Below are 15,896 nucleotides of genomic sequence, written 5' to 3'. Positions count from 1 at the left end.
CTCATAATAATAGCACGATACTAATGATCAATTTCTGAGAGACCTATACCTCCTGCTCCTCTCGACAGATATAGCCTGGAGACACTGATTTCTGCATGTTATTCAGTACAGTGTTAACATTTTCCACATTTTAGTGTCCAGTCTGTTTATGAGCCTTTGTCAACAATGCCAAAACTGTATGTTTTCACAATCATGGCAAGTTGGTTAATGGCAGTGATTTTGCTTTACAGATTTTCCTTACGCAACGTATAAATTCACTGCTAATATTTTCTCTCATCTTGCCATGTTGAATTGAATCGTTCTCTTCTATGCTAAAGTATTTATATTTTTCCTGCTCTTCCAGATTCTGATATCAGTATCTTCAATCTGCATGTTTTTCATTTGGATCTTCTTCCCAGCTCTGATGAAGCACTTGCCACATTTGTCCAAACCAAATGTCATTCCAATATTTTTGAAGAAGTTATATACGATCTACAGGAGTCGATTTAAGTCCGTGTCTGAGCTGGCAAAAAGCTTGAAGTACTCCAGGAAGAGCAGGTGGTTGGCATTTTTTGTTCAAGTTATGCTGGCTCACAATGTTATGGTATCTTGATGATATGAACAGTGCAAGTTGCCCTTCAGTATAATTTTTACACTTTTCGTTTTTTGAAAGGTAATGTTTAGACTTAATTTAATAATTATTGCTCCCATTATGATTAAGTTTCATTTCCAACAATTCTAAGATATAAGAATTTTTCTCTTGTTTTAAGTCTATGTTTTTTGTCAAATTTGGCTTCTGGATCAAAAGCTCACAATACGAGGGGCGTGCAATAAGTAATGCCTCTGACCCACTTCCAGTTGTCTGATCTAGCTAAAATTTTGCGTGTGCAATGATTTATATCTCTACGGATTATGTGGCAAATTACAGCTCTGAACTAATTGTGGTTTCTGTTTTACAGGTGTTTGAACTGAGTCAGGTGTGAAATAAAGCCTGTTGAATGTTGAGCAGTGATCCGGTTTTGTATTTGAAAGGACGCACACCACAGGAGACTTTTGATGAAATGAAAGAAACTTATAGTGATAATGCCCCATCATATGACCTTGTAATACACTGGCATTGTGAATTCAAACATGGCCGGAAGTCTATGGAAACAGCTCCCAGACCTGGTCGCCCCCCTCCCCTTCTGCCATTTATGAGGCATCTGTCTGTCAAATTGAAGCTGCCATTTTGGAAGATTGGCGCATTACTATTCGCCAAATAGCCCAAGATGTCAAGATTAGTACAGGGTCTGTGGAAACTATCATTCATGACCATTTGCATATGCATAAGGTGTTTGCCAGATGGATTCCCAGGTTGCTCACACCATTCCAGAAGCGAGAATGCGTTGAGTGCTCGAGGATGAATTTGGAGATGTGCCAAGAAGATGAGTCAAAGTTTTTCAAAAGACTGATTACACAGGATAAAACCTGGGTCCATCACTATGATCCAGAGACCAAAGCCCAGTCAATGCAGTGGAAGCACTTGGACTCACCACCTCCAAAAAAGGCAAGGGTGCAGCCCTCCGCTATAGTCTTCTGGGACCAGGATGGAGTAGTGATGAAAGATTTCCTGGCAAAGGGTACCACAATTACAGGAGCCTATTATGCTTCATTTTTGAGGAAATTAAGGGAAGCTATCAAAATCAAGACGCGGGACAAGATCAGCAAAGTTACCCTCCTCCTGCAGGACTACACTCCGGTCCACAACAGATTAGAAGCCCGGGCATGTGGTTATGAAATCCTATCCCATCCTCCCTACTCTCCTGACCTTGTACCCTCTGACTTTCACCTCTTCCCAGCCATGAAGTTGTTTTTGAAAGGAAAGCGTTTCCCAGATGATGCAGCCTTGATTTGTGAAGTCACATCGTGGTTGGAGGACCAACCTGGGGTGTTCTACAAAAACGGTCTCCAGAGCTGCATCAAACGATGGGAGAAATGCATAACTCTGGGTGGTTCCTATGTAGAGAAAGACTAATAACTGTGCCATTTCGTTGCTCTACTCCTATGGGAAGTGGATCAGGGGCATTCCTTATTGCACGTCTCTCGTACAACACATTTTTTTTATTTCTAATAAACTTTGAATATTCATTTTTTGCAGACTTATCTTCATCTTCACAAGGGTTATTGTTTCGCCACGTTTCAGCCAACTCATCCTCTGGCCTTCTTTATTTCAAAGGATTTCAAAAACAAAAATATATAATACCATCCGGTCCAAACCCGACAATGGAAGACTAAATAAGAACACAAAATATGATTTATAAGACCATAAAATCCAACCTTGATCATCCTTCAGTGCCCGTTGCACAGTGGATAGAGGCATTGAGTCTCTACGGTCCCAGATGAGCATTGTTTGAATGACGATAGCAGTTTCAATCCTACCCAAACAGGCCAGAGATTTAGTTTGCCAAAACATGGTGAGACGACTATGGAAGGCAATAATTATTGGGAACATAGCTACCAGACTCAGCATTTCTATCCCGTCACAGTTAATAAGCTGAAGAAGACCAGAAGATGAGTTGACCGAAACGTGCTGAAACAGCAACAACTATGAAGATGAGGATAACAGTCCATAAAAAATAAAGACACTAATTATTCCAAAAACAAAAAATATAAACATTGAACAGTCATAATTTTGTGGCCAATTGTGCTACCTAAATAAATTCTGTACAATTGTTTATGTTTAATCTATGCACTCACATTTAAAGTTGTTTTAGATATGATAAAAATAAAATTGTGTTCGGCATAATTACTTAGAAAATTTGCAAAATGAAGTAATCAGCGTAGCAAGAATAGATATTAGGTATGTTAAAATATGTGAAAATATGTTAAAATATACAAAAATATGTAAATATGTTAAAATATGTAAAAAATATGTTAAAATATGTAAAAATAAGGTTAAATTAAGAAAATGAAATTTTCCATTAGAGATCAAGTTGACCTGTACTGGTAGTTATTGTTATGACTGAAAGTTTGTGTCAGAAAGGCTATAGAGTTCCTGTTTCAGTGTAGTTTTATGTCAAAATTAGCTGATGCTGTTTTTTAAGGCCTCCACCATCCTACGTTGATTAGAAGATAAAGATGCAGTTCATCCTGATGTAAATTTTTTCTCTCGGCCCTAGTTTAGACCATTCTTGGAATTACTTTTTCTCTATCGATTACGGAGAAAGCTGATACTGTTCAGTTTTAGGAGGTCCACCTTACAAGGCTTTGCCTTCTCTCTTTGAGAAGGGGTTAGTTTATTGCTAATAAACCGAGGCGCCCCTACTGGGGAATGCCAACAGAGTTGCATGTCAGAGTGCTCCTCCTCGGGGGGTGCTGACATGTCAATCCTACTTTCCTATGCTTGTGTGGCATTTCTCACTGTAAGAGAAAAAATAAATACTCACCTTGATGTAAATTACTGTAAAGAAATAAAACTAAATCCCAGAGCAAATAATGGAGTTGTTTGTTGTTTATTTATTGGGTCTATTATTTCAGCCAGAAGAGAAGAAAAAAAAAAAGGGATCTCTACAACTACGATTCAGGGACAACTGTAAAATGTCAATGAGAAAGCTGTTTCTATTGACAATACAATGCCAGCAAGTTGTTCATAATGGAGGCTAGAGGAAATCTGCACGCAATGTTACATGTCACTTATTAGCATAACAATGTTATGTTGTCAAAGATACTTGAGTGAAGGATTGTTTAGAACCTTTCTATAAATGGTTCAGCTGGAAGCACCAACTCCTGTCCAATCGCCACAATGTGGCATCCCTGTGCTTGTTTTACTAGTAATTTAATGCAATGTGCTCTGATGAATTGATAGCGCTTGTGCCACCTTGACTAACTTGACAAACAGCAAAATCTCACCCCTTCACTATGAAGGCCCCTTGATGCTGGAAAGTCTTCTACTCTAATAGTTTCTTCCCTCGCATGTCTAGACTTCAGAATTCCCTCCCCATTTTCTGCTTCCGTGACTGTACTGCAGAAGTTTAAATGTAATGTGTACAGACATCTTTTTGCTCAATGCCTCACGGTTCCCTCTAGACATGATCCCAAATAGTAGTGTCATGAGAACAGAACAGATACAACACCATTCCCCCCCCCACACACACACACACAGATTTTGCATTGAAAAATAGCACACTAGTCTGAAATAGTAAATTTAGAATTAATAGAAGTAATAACAAGTTAAGTCCAAAAATTCAGTACTCAAAGTTAAAACACCGGAAGTGAACTCGGTTTACTCAAATATGGAATGGAAGTCACTAAACATGAAACGAAATATGAAACCATGTGGAAATAATTTATTTAAAAAAATTATTTTAGTTTTAACATTTAAAACAATAAAAAATAAACTTTCATTTTTTACAGTTTTTTTTTGTTTTAACACTAGTGTTATCATGAAAAAAAAAAACAAACGAATGAAAATTTTTATTATTTATATTTATATAAATATATTTTTATTATTTATATTTATATAAATATATTTTTATTATTTCTATAAATGGTGTTTTTTTGAAATAATATATTTATGTCTTTCATAAGTTTTATCACAGAATTTTGTGATAAATAATGCATGAAAAGTTGGTACTCATGCAGAGAGTGATCCAGACATAACTCAGAGTCCGCCCAGCTTTCCCCGAAAAATGATGTCAACAGCCAGAGTAAGCCGACGTCGGCGAGGAAATTAAGCTGAGCATCGCGATGAAAGCATGACAAGAAAAGAAAACCTACCTTAAATTTTAAGTTTTATTAGCTGTAAAGAAAAATGTTATAACAATATTTTTTATTGCTATATATATATATTCTTAAATAAATAATGTTAAAGATTTTTTTGTTCGAGAAAAGGTTCAAAGATAAGTCAAATAAATACTTTCAAGGAATTTTTTTGTAAAATTTTTTTTTTTTCAAGAAAAATTGAAAAAATTTTTTGTTTTTTGGGGTGTTGTTTTTTTTGTTTTTGAAGGAAAAACCTGAAAACTAGAAAAGTTGAAACAAAACTGGGTAGGATAGTTTTTTTTTTTTTTTCATATCAAAACAGATGTTTCCTCAAACCGTTGTTTTATTAATGGTGTGTGTGCGTAGATCGTATTCCGCATTCGCGCTGGAGGTCTTTCTGTGTTGCTTGCTCAACGCCCACAAATAGATTATTTTAAGTATGATGGCAATTGTCAGTCTAGACTTGGCAAAAAAGGTACCAGTCCAGCTGATGTAAAGGTTCGGCATTTGGTAGCCGGACACCTCCAGGCATAGCCATCGCTTACCTTTCCTCTTATAATAAGATTGCACCTGAGTCCACATGATGTACAAGTTTTCGTCCGTGCCAGTAATTTTTTTTCTTGACAAAAATCGAGGACTCCGGTTGGTGTTTTCAGCTGCTCACTTAAGGCTGTAAAATTCATGTTTTTTTTTTTTTCTGACGTGAAAGTACGAAATAGTGTTTCTTTTTTTCTTCTTTTTTTTCACTAATTTGTTTTCTTTTCTTCCTCTTTCAAACTGTCATCTACTGCTTTGAATTTTCCACTCATGTGAATGCGCGTCGCATTCAAAACCATCGCTCTGCATTGTCATTGGCTCAGTTTTATGTTACGTCAAATGGCTTAATTTCCTCGGCAACACTCCGCTTATTCCGGCTGTTGACGTCATGTTCCAGAGAGAGCCAGGCGGGGGCGGAGTTACGTCTGGTCACTCTCTGCATGAGTACTGAAAAGTTTTTTTATTAACACTTCTTATGAATATATTTTAAATACTAAAAAAAATATTTTTAACAGTTCTTATGAATATATTTTAAATATTAAAAAAAATATTGTTAAAAGTTCTTATGAATATATTTTAAATATTAAAAAAATATTGTCAACAGTTCTTATGAATATATTTTAAATATTAAAATATATTGTAAACAGTTCTTATGAATATATTTTAAATATTAAAAAAATATTGTTAACAATTCTTATGAATATATTTTAAATATTAAAAAAATATTGTCAACAGTTCTTATGAATATATTTTAAATATTAAAATATATTGTAAACAGTTCTTATGAATATATTTTAAATATTAAAAAAATATTGTTAACAATTCTTATGAATATATTTTAAATATTAAAAAAATATTGTTAACAGTTCTTATGAATATATTTTAAATATTAAAAAATATTGTAAACAATTCTTATGAATATATTTTAAATATTAAAAAAATATTGTCAACACTTCTTATGAATATATTTTAAATATTAAAAAAATATTGTTAACAGTTCTTATGAATATATTTTAAATATTAAAATATATTGTAAACAGTTCTTATGAATATATTTTAAATATTAAAAAAATATTGTTAACAATTCTTATGAATATATTTTAAATATTAAAAAAATATTGTTAACAGTTCTTATGAATATATTTTAAATATTAAAAAAATATTGTAAACAATTCTTATGAATATATTTTAAATATTAAAAAAATATTGTCAACAATTCTTATGAATATATTTTAAATATTAAAAAAATATTGTTAACAGTTCTTATGAATATATTTTAAATATTAAAAAAATATTGTAAACAATTCTTATGAATATATTTTAAATATTAAAAAAATATTGTCAACACTTCTTATGAATATATTTTAAATATTAAAAAAATATTGTTAACAGTTCTTATGAATATATTTTAAATATTAAAATATATTGTAAACAGTTCTTATGAATATATTTTAAATATTAAAAAAATATTGTTAACAATTCTTATGAATATATTTTAAATATTAAAAAAATATTATAAACAGTTCTTATGAATATATTTTAAATACTAAAAAAATATTGTTAACAGTTCTTATGAATATATTTTAAATATTAAAAAAATATTGTTGACAGAAGCATGTGCTCTATCCCAACTCTCATAAATGGACCTGAGGTAATCTCGTCAGCATCAGACAAAGCCAAACTCTTTGCCCAGAACTTTGCAGCTAATTCTAACCTTTGCAACCAAGGCTGCCAGCCTCCAATATTTCCACCTGTATCAGAACACATGCTATATGATATACAAATATCTGTACGTGATGTTGCCAGGCTAATCAAAAACCTCGATTCCAGTAAAGCAACTGGCCCTGACGGTATTCCAATTATAGTACTCAAAAAACTTCAACCAGAACTAGCACCCATACTTACACCACTGTTTAAACGTTGTCGTAAGGAGAATTGCTTCCCATCACCCTGGAAAATCTCATCAGTATGCCCTGTATTTAAGAATTCAGGTGATCACTCATCTCCCTCTCAGTACAGGCCACTAAGTCTCCTGTGCGTCATGAGTAAGTTGCTGGAATCTGTGTTAAATAGAGAAGTAATCAACCATCTGAGCAAAAATAACCTTCTTAGTGACATGCAATATGGTTTCCGTTCTGCTAGATCTACAGCAGATGTGCTTACAGTTATATCTCATAGGATTAGCGAATCTCTTGACGGAGGCTACCTTTCTAGGGCAATTGCTCTTGACATATCAAAGGCCTTTGATAGAGTATGGCATAAAGGTTTACTTCATAAGATCTCCAGCTATGGTATAGCTGAAAATGTCTTCTCAATTATTAAATCATTTCTCTCTGATAGATTCATAAGAGTAGTGGTTGATGGGCAGAAATCAGAAGCTCTATGTATTAATGCTGGAGTCTCTCAGGGGTCCATCCTGGGCCTAACTCTCTTCCTGATCTATATTAATGATCTTCCAAATCACATCCTTACATCATTCGTAGACATCTATGCTGATGACACTACTATCTATGGTAGCACATCTAAAACCGTAAACGACCAAGTTCTCTCTGATTCTCTCTCCTCTGATCTTGAGCAAGTGGTACAATGGGGAAAGAGGTGGCTTGTTACTTTTAATGCATCTAAAACCAAGCTTTTATCTTTACATCATCAACCCTCTGATCCCCATCTGGCATCAATTGAAATGAATGGCTCTCGCCTTGGGGAGGCCTCATGTTTTGACAAGCTTCTTGGCTTGACCTTTACTCCTGATCTGAAATGGAACACATACATAAAATTCGTTGCCAAGGCCGCTGGAAAAATGGTAGGATCCTTCTATCGATCCAGTAGATATATCACTGCTGATGCAATTTTCTACCTATATAAGAGCCAGGTACGTCCAAGGATGGAGTACTGTTGTCACATTTGGGCAGGAGCTGCTAGAAAGGACTTGTCCTGCCTTGATAGAGTTCAAAATAGACTTCGTAGCCTTGTGGGGGATGTCCTTTTCTCTTCCCTGCAACCTCTTTCTCACAGAAGAGATGTTGCGAGTTTGTCTCTGCTTTATCATTATTTTCATGGCAGGTGCTCGGCTGAGCTCCATTCTATGCCCCCCCCCTCGCCAAACTTTCACAGGAAACACCCGTCTAGCAGAAAACACTATAACTAGTTTCCCCCACTCTTTATCTGTGCCTAAAACCAAGCATAGATTCCATGAGCAAAGCTTCTTTCTTAGAACTGCACGCCTATGGAATTGTCTTCCGTTTTTCTGCTTTCCAGCTGACTACAATATAGTTGTCTTCAAGTCTAATGTAAACAAGTTTTTGATGAACCGTTCCATATAAGTTAACAAATTTACCGAATCTCCATTACAAACGGTTACTATATTGTCCAATTTCTACTGTACACTCTTTAACCCTTATCCTCGAGTGGCCTCTTGGCCTTGATAAGTGGGGATGCCTATGTAAAAAAAAAAAAAAAATGTTCTCATGAATATATTTTAAATATCAAACAAAAATTGTTAACAGTTCTTATGAGTATGTTTTAAATATTAAAAACATATTTATAGAAATGTAAAAAAAAAAAAAAGTTTATCACTTTTATTGTTTTATGATAAAGGAAGTGGTTCCATATGATTTCATATTTCGTTTCATGCTTTGTGACTTCTGTTCCATATTTAGGTAAACAGAGTTCACTTCTGGCATCTTCACTTTAAGTATTGAATTTTTGGACTTAACCATAATAGCATAGTTTCGACTTCAGACACACACCTAATCTATATCTGTAGTAGATTTAGTTAAATCTAGTCACATTAAAGAAGTAAATCTTCATGCATAATATGCAAGCTGTTTGTCAAAAAAAAAAAAAATGCTGATTTTGGCATATGCAAAATGGCTGCCCCCTAGTTACTCTAATTTTTGTTATGAAGATAATATATTACATAGAAAAATGTGAGCATAGAAAGTGATATGTTTAAGATTAAACTTAAAAAATTAAAAGGACTAGTTGTTAAAACTGGAAAAGAAAAAGACAAGATATTCTAGTAAAAAATATAATAAATTTATAACTTAAAATATTGCAGCATTAAGAATTGATTATATAATGTTCAACTGACTAATTAAAAAAAAAAATCAAATAAAAGACGTAATTAAATAAATAAACAGAAAGAAGGGACAGCAAAGAGCATAATTTTTGCTAACTCTCTCTATATAACCCAAATAAGATGGCATGCAAGCGACATTCCCGCTATGATTTATGAAGGTGTCGACAATGAAAATGTCGCTATGGTAACCAACAGCCAATCAAAAGAAACCATCTCTCATGTTCCTTATTCTGAACACCAGTAATTTTATTATAATTTTTGTTTTAATGAACAAAAATTGAACATTTTTATTTAAAATATAGTTGAGAATGTGACCTATGAACTGTGAAAATTGTTTAAAATTTGGTCGCAAAATAAGTGAGGGGTGAAATTTTAAAGCAGTTCTAAACGAGTAAAACTAACACTTAACCATATATTCAAACACAGCAGTGTTTGAATATGTTTTTTTTTTTAATTTTGGTAGGCTAATAATCATCATATTTGATTCAACATCTATGTTACACGTTATTATTTATCTTTGGCTAAGTTTTAATCTTCTTTTTTTCAAATCTCTCCTTATTAGTTTTCCTCCAATATTTTCTTTCTGTTAACTAACCTTATTACTTCAACTGGTCTACACCTATTAATCCAAGAACTCTCATCCATTCTTTCAATGTGACCATACCAGCTATGACACCTGTTTTACACACATCATTCTATACTATCCAGATTTAATCTTCCTCTTAGGTCATCAGATCTAAACCTGCCTTTAAGACTGGTTACACAATCACAATTCTCATATTTCTCACCATGCAACGTATGTCTTCAACTCTCACTGGATTCTGAAGACTGAACCTTTATTTTCAATATAAAGAATTTGAATATCTATAAAAACTTACATACTTGTAAAATAAAGACATAATATTTTAAAAAATAAATTTAAATAAAAATAAATTCAAAATAAGTTTTAAAAATAAATTAAAAATTTAAATAAAAATTTTACAAATTTATAAATTAAAGATGATATAAATGAATAAATTAAAAATAAATTTAAAAAAATAAATTAAAAATCTAAAAAATAAAGGATAAATTTTAAAAATAAATTAAAAATTTTAAAAATAAATTTGAAATAAATTAAAAAACTAAATTTAAAATAAATTCAAAATTTTTTAAATAAATAATAGATTAACTCTCATTCTTCCTGTCAATGTGATCAAACCATCAAAGTCCCCAGTTTTGCAGACATCTCCTTATACTGTCTGAATTTAATCTTCTTCTGAAGTTGTCAAATATAAGCCTGTCTTTAAGACTCACGTTACACATCCATTGCATCATTCCCATATCATTTCTCTCGATGAAGTGTATTCTTAATCTTTACTGACAAGGTTTCAATTCCACACATCATCTCACTGTGCACATATGCCTAATATATCTCTATATCAACCGTGTCAATGCTCTGCTAATTAGTAATGGCAGTAGTTCCCTGAATTTATTCCATTCACTTTTAACTCTTACAATAACACCAGCACTTACTCCTCTTGTGCTTCAAGGGCATAAGTAAGCTAATAAAACTTCCAAATAACCTCAAAACTATATTTTATTTAATTGGAATTCATTATTGAGATGAGTATCATTTACTAATTTATTTATTGCGGACTATAATCCTCATCTTTTTTTTAGTTGTTGTTTCCCGACGTTTCGGCCAACTATTCCTCTGGCCTTCGTCAGGTGGTAACTATGAAACAACGACTAAAAAAAGATGATAATAGCCCGCAATAAATATATTAATAACCCCAAAAGTCTTGCATTTTCTCCCCATCAGAGTTTGATAAGAAATAGAATTGTAGAAGGCGGTGCAATGCAGAAGTAATGGAAAGACACAGGCTGAAGCAGGTGAGAAATTTATTAATACAACTTATAAATACATGTGTACATATTCATATTTCATATACGCAGTATATTTATATTTGCACAGTGGTTACCTGGGAAAGTCGGTCTGGTGGTATGTCCGTGTAATATAATATTTCGAGAAAGATCTCTTCGTCAGATATTTACTTGACTTTGACAAACGTGTTGTTGTAAGCAGTAACTATATATATATATATATATATATATATATATATATATATATATATATATATAAAATAAAATAAAAATTACAATTAAATTTACCAAAATGATCCAAGATGGTAAAATTAAAGTATATTATAAATATTAAAAAATTAATATTTATAAAAGTATCTCAGCCAGATGTAAAAGCTCGATAAAACCAAATAGGAAATAGAGCTTATAATACGAGCAAACAGTTAATAAAACATGTTAAAAAAACACTTTGAAATGAGTTAAAAACATATTTAATCTGAAAAGGAAACATTAGATAAGTGGATAGTCCTTAATCCGCAGAGTTTCGAAGAAATACTTTCCTTCTCATCAAAGGGTAGGAATTAGCAAAATGCGGGATCGGATTTTGCATGCAAAAGTATTTGAGGAAACAAGTAAGTCAAAGATCTTACTTGAAAACAAAAAAAGTGAAGCAGAGGGAATATGGTGAAAAAAAAAGGTGATTACACATGAATGGATAGTCTGGTGGAAGATTAATAATCCAGTGACGGTAAAATCCAAATGTATAACTTCAAGAAAGTTAAAAGACTCATTTCAAAGTGTTTTTTAACATGTTTTATTAACTGTTTGCTCGTATATATATATATATATATATATATATATATATATATATATATATATATATATATATATATATATATATCCTGTAGCTGTAATAAGGCCATAATGATTATCCAAACTTTAAAGAGAACACCTGTTTATACAAAATTTCCAATGCCAACATTTTCTCTCAGCTGTCCAAACTTATCAAGGCATGAGAATACAGCTTAAAATTTAGTTTATAAAAAGAAAATCCTTTTATTTTGGTCTTCCAGTTAAAACTGCTTCAAATTGTCATTTGAGTTAGTAAGCTTATCACAAAGAGTTCAGATATCTTTGTAAACTGATATGAATTTAGATAAATGAACAACGAATTTATGCAATACCTTGTCCTGATAAGAAAGAGGCAATAAATAAGTCAACTACTATGAATGAGATCAACATTGTTTGTTTAACCAGCATATCGACCTTCTTTGAGTCATTTAATGCTGTATATAAGATTTAAATTTTTAGATACTTTTGGAGTCGATTTTCGCTGGGTATATTCGGGCAATGTTTTGGTATAGTTTGTTATTTGATAGCATTTATATTTTATTGTAAAGATTTGTTATTTTTAGGAAATTTAGAATGGTTTTAGAGTTTTCTTTGTGAAGAGTTCTTTTAAGTTTGTAGTCTTGTAGTAGTGTTGACGACTTTGTGTGAAGTCATAGCAGTTAAGTAAAAAGTGTTTATCTGTATAAGGTTCGTGACATGGTATACATGTGAGGGTTTTTTCACTTTTTAGTATGTAGAAGTGAGTTATGTATGTGTGCCCTATCCGATATGTGATAAGACGACTACTTCTTTATATGATTTTCTGGGATGTAGTAGGTTTTTTTTTTTTAAGTACAAGGCATAATTTGGAAGAGTTTGTTGTTTAGGCAATTGTTCCAGTTTTCTTGCCATTTCTTTATGATGAAATTGTTTATTGAACGTTTGTAGTCCATATATGGGACCTTTATGTCACTTATTTGGAATTTTAGGGATTTTTTTTTTTTATTCAATTTTCACCCCAAACAAGGCAAGATCTTTATTATCCAATGTAATCCATTATGCTTTTACTATTAGCCATGTTTTCTCTCAACTGAAAAATACTAATGCACATACGTGTTACAAAACATCCCTCCTCCTCCTCATGTTAAGAATGGCGAACGCCACTAACATTTATAAAGCAATACATTGAAAAGAATGTCTTAATATTCAGAAAACTATGTCTGCCCCAAATTTGAATGTGAAATTCGTTTTCAGCATACCCGAGCACGAGCACTTCTATAAGTTGTCATTTTAAAGGTGAGTGTTTGTTAATGTGGAAAGAAAGTAAAAACTTTACCAATTTGTTTTTTTAATGCCTACACAGAATTTTTTTTTCGCAATATATTTTTAATGCACACATAAAATATAACATTCAGTTTAAAATACTATGAAAAGTATTTTTTATAACTTTTTTAGAAATAAATTAAGTCTTAAGAATTGTAAGTTATTTTAGAATGTTTAAAAAAAAAAAAAATTAATTTTGGATTGTCTTCCCTTTTCCCGAGTATCATTCTTCCAAAAAAAAAAAAAAAAGTTCTCCCCGCGAGTTATAGTGCACTTGAGCCAAATTTTCTTGGATACCTATTCGTAAAAAGTATCAAAAGCTAAAAATAAAAAAAAATTTCAAAGTTTAAATAAAGAAATTAATCTCACCAAAGTTGGTATATGCTTTTTCAAATATGATTGCAACAAGACATCTTCAAGATACATATTAGTCAACCGAGGTTCTTCCTGGGTGAAAGTTCCGACATTCCTGCCGGATAACTGTTGTCGAGGATGACGGGGAAATTTGAAATGATTTGACTTCTTACACATGACGAGGGTAGCATTTCGTTGCTGTCGTTTTGAAGTGACTCGAAATGAACGACACGGCGAAAAATCGAATCCCTTTAGTTTGAAACTAACGTTGATGTTACGAAGGGAAGTTGTTTGAAACATAATGAGAAACAATGCCGCATTCGCCTTTCTTCAGAAAATTAATAAAAATGAATAAACTGAACGATGAAAATAAAATAGAAACGATAAAAATAAAAAAGGAAAAAAAAAACCTTCGAAAGTTGCTCAAACGATACGAAGTGATATCTAAGAGCAGATAACTCTAACATTTTTTTAAAAATGTCTCAAACTTATTTTCTGAGTCATTTCCCTTAAAAAAAATTTCTTTGGATAATAATATAGATTTTTAAAAGTGCTTGTATAGGAGAGTACACAACACAACACAACTGGAATGTTTCCGATCGGGATTTAGAGAATAAACTGGAAATGACCGCAGCAAACTTTCACAAAAAAAAACAAAAAAAAAAAAACACTCGACTGCCTGCAACCACTATAAACGATTTCCTTCGCTCTCTATCAGTGCTTAAATCTAAACGCAGATTCCATGAACAAAGCTTCTTTTTCAGAACTGGCCACCACTCAGTGGCCTGCTTTCCGGCTGAATACAACATGGTAGACTCAAAATCCAGTGTAAATAAGTTCTTGTTGAGCCGCCCCCCCATTCTACCCAATATACACCATTAACGATTACTACACCACCACCCCCTACCATCTTACATTCATTAACCTTTATCCTCGAGTGGCCTTCGGGCATTTACCACTTAAGGAACTCTCAAGTAAAAAAACAAACAAACAAACAAACAAATAAAAAACTCACTTAGATTTAAAAGCCACGAAAGAAAAAAAAAATGTAAAAAGTAGACGACACTAGAGTAGGTACCCCCAAAGTGCGCCATAGAATTATCCTCTTATATGAAACAGTGAAACACTATATAACTTTAATATAAATTAATATTATCACCATAACTTTTGTACAGTTTAAAATAAGAAGCCTAAAATAAACTAGTAATAATTTGGTAATGTTGACACATAGATGTGCAATGTCGACAAATTGTGTTGATGGTCACTGATTTGTCACATGACTTGTGTTTATGTAAAACTCGAACTGGCAGACTACAGGAAAATGAAACGAAATAAATCTAAGGCATTTGAATTCACATATTTGTTGTATAAAAAAATATTAGCCCAGCAGACAAGTAAATATATAAATATTTTAAAATAATAAATTTATAATTTCTAATGAATGTAATATTTACATAAATATTAAAATCTAACAAAACAAAATAAGGTACTCTTGTATAATTTGACGCAAATTCTCAGGAATTCCCGTCAAGCATGGATCGGGCGAGACCGGCAATTATCGGTGTCAGCCGAGCGTCGTAACAGACGCAAACTAATGAAAAAAAAAAAAAACAGAAAAAAAAAAAAAAAAAACTAGAAAAAATACGAATGCAAATAATAATAAAAAAAATAACAAAATGACCTACCTTGAAAAATGCAAATATGTTTATTTTATTTTGGTATTTAATTTTTTTTTCTTGCAAAATATTTATCAACAGAAATTTTTTTGTTTTTTTCTCCAAGAAAAAATTCTTTGACCGTATAATTGGTAGGTGTAAGTACAAGTTTTTTTTTTTCTTTTTTTTTTTGTAACCGTATTTTTTCTTGTTTTTTATTTTATTTCCAAGACGTTATTCCTGCAGTTAGCATTTCAAGTTCTTTTTGGTGGCATTGTCCATTTGTACATCTCCAGGAGAAACCATCCTTTACACACGATCTTTTTTAAGTAAACATTTGTGTTTACAATTGTTGCACCTCATTTTGGGGGGTACAGCAATTTCTCCTCCTGACAATATATGATTGTCTACATCGATGTTTTCATTTCTTTTTCTAACATGTATAGATTTATTTCCTTGCCTGTCATTTTTTTGTGTGGCGAGTTTGAAAATATATTTGTTTGTCAACTTTTTTTTCTTTTTATTGGTTTAGTCGCTTTCTTCCAATTCGAATG

At 32.1% G+C, this 15,896-nt stretch overlaps 1 protein-coding gene across 1 annotated transcript in view; it reads right to left on the bottom strand.

Annotated features, from left to right (window-relative positions):
• The window catches only part of LOC145294116 (acyl-CoA dehydrogenase family member 11-like), a 71,217-nt gene extending 57,068 nt beyond the window's left edge, over positions 1-14,149 (bottom strand). Inside the window, exon 1 of the mRNA XM_080141214.1 lies at positions 13,703-14,149. Within this exon, the coding sequence (XP_079997340.1) occupies positions 13,703-13,987 (285 nt within the window). The 5' untranslated portion in view covers positions 13,988-14,149. The remainder of the gene's footprint in view (positions 1-13,702) is intronic.
• Between the last annotated feature and the right edge of the window lie 1,747 nt (positions 14,150-15,896).

Source organism: Euprymna scolopes, chromosome 15 (assembly GCF_053919585.1).
Source record: "Euprymna scolopes isolate OS-2025 chromosome 15, ASM5391958v1, whole genome shotgun sequence".
In the NCBI taxonomy this organism is placed as follows: Eukaryota; Metazoa; Mollusca; class Cephalopoda; order Sepiida; family Sepiolidae; genus Euprymna; species Euprymna scolopes.
Note: the sequence above shows the minus strand (reverse complement) of the source record. Positions and strands in the feature narration are given on the sequence as shown.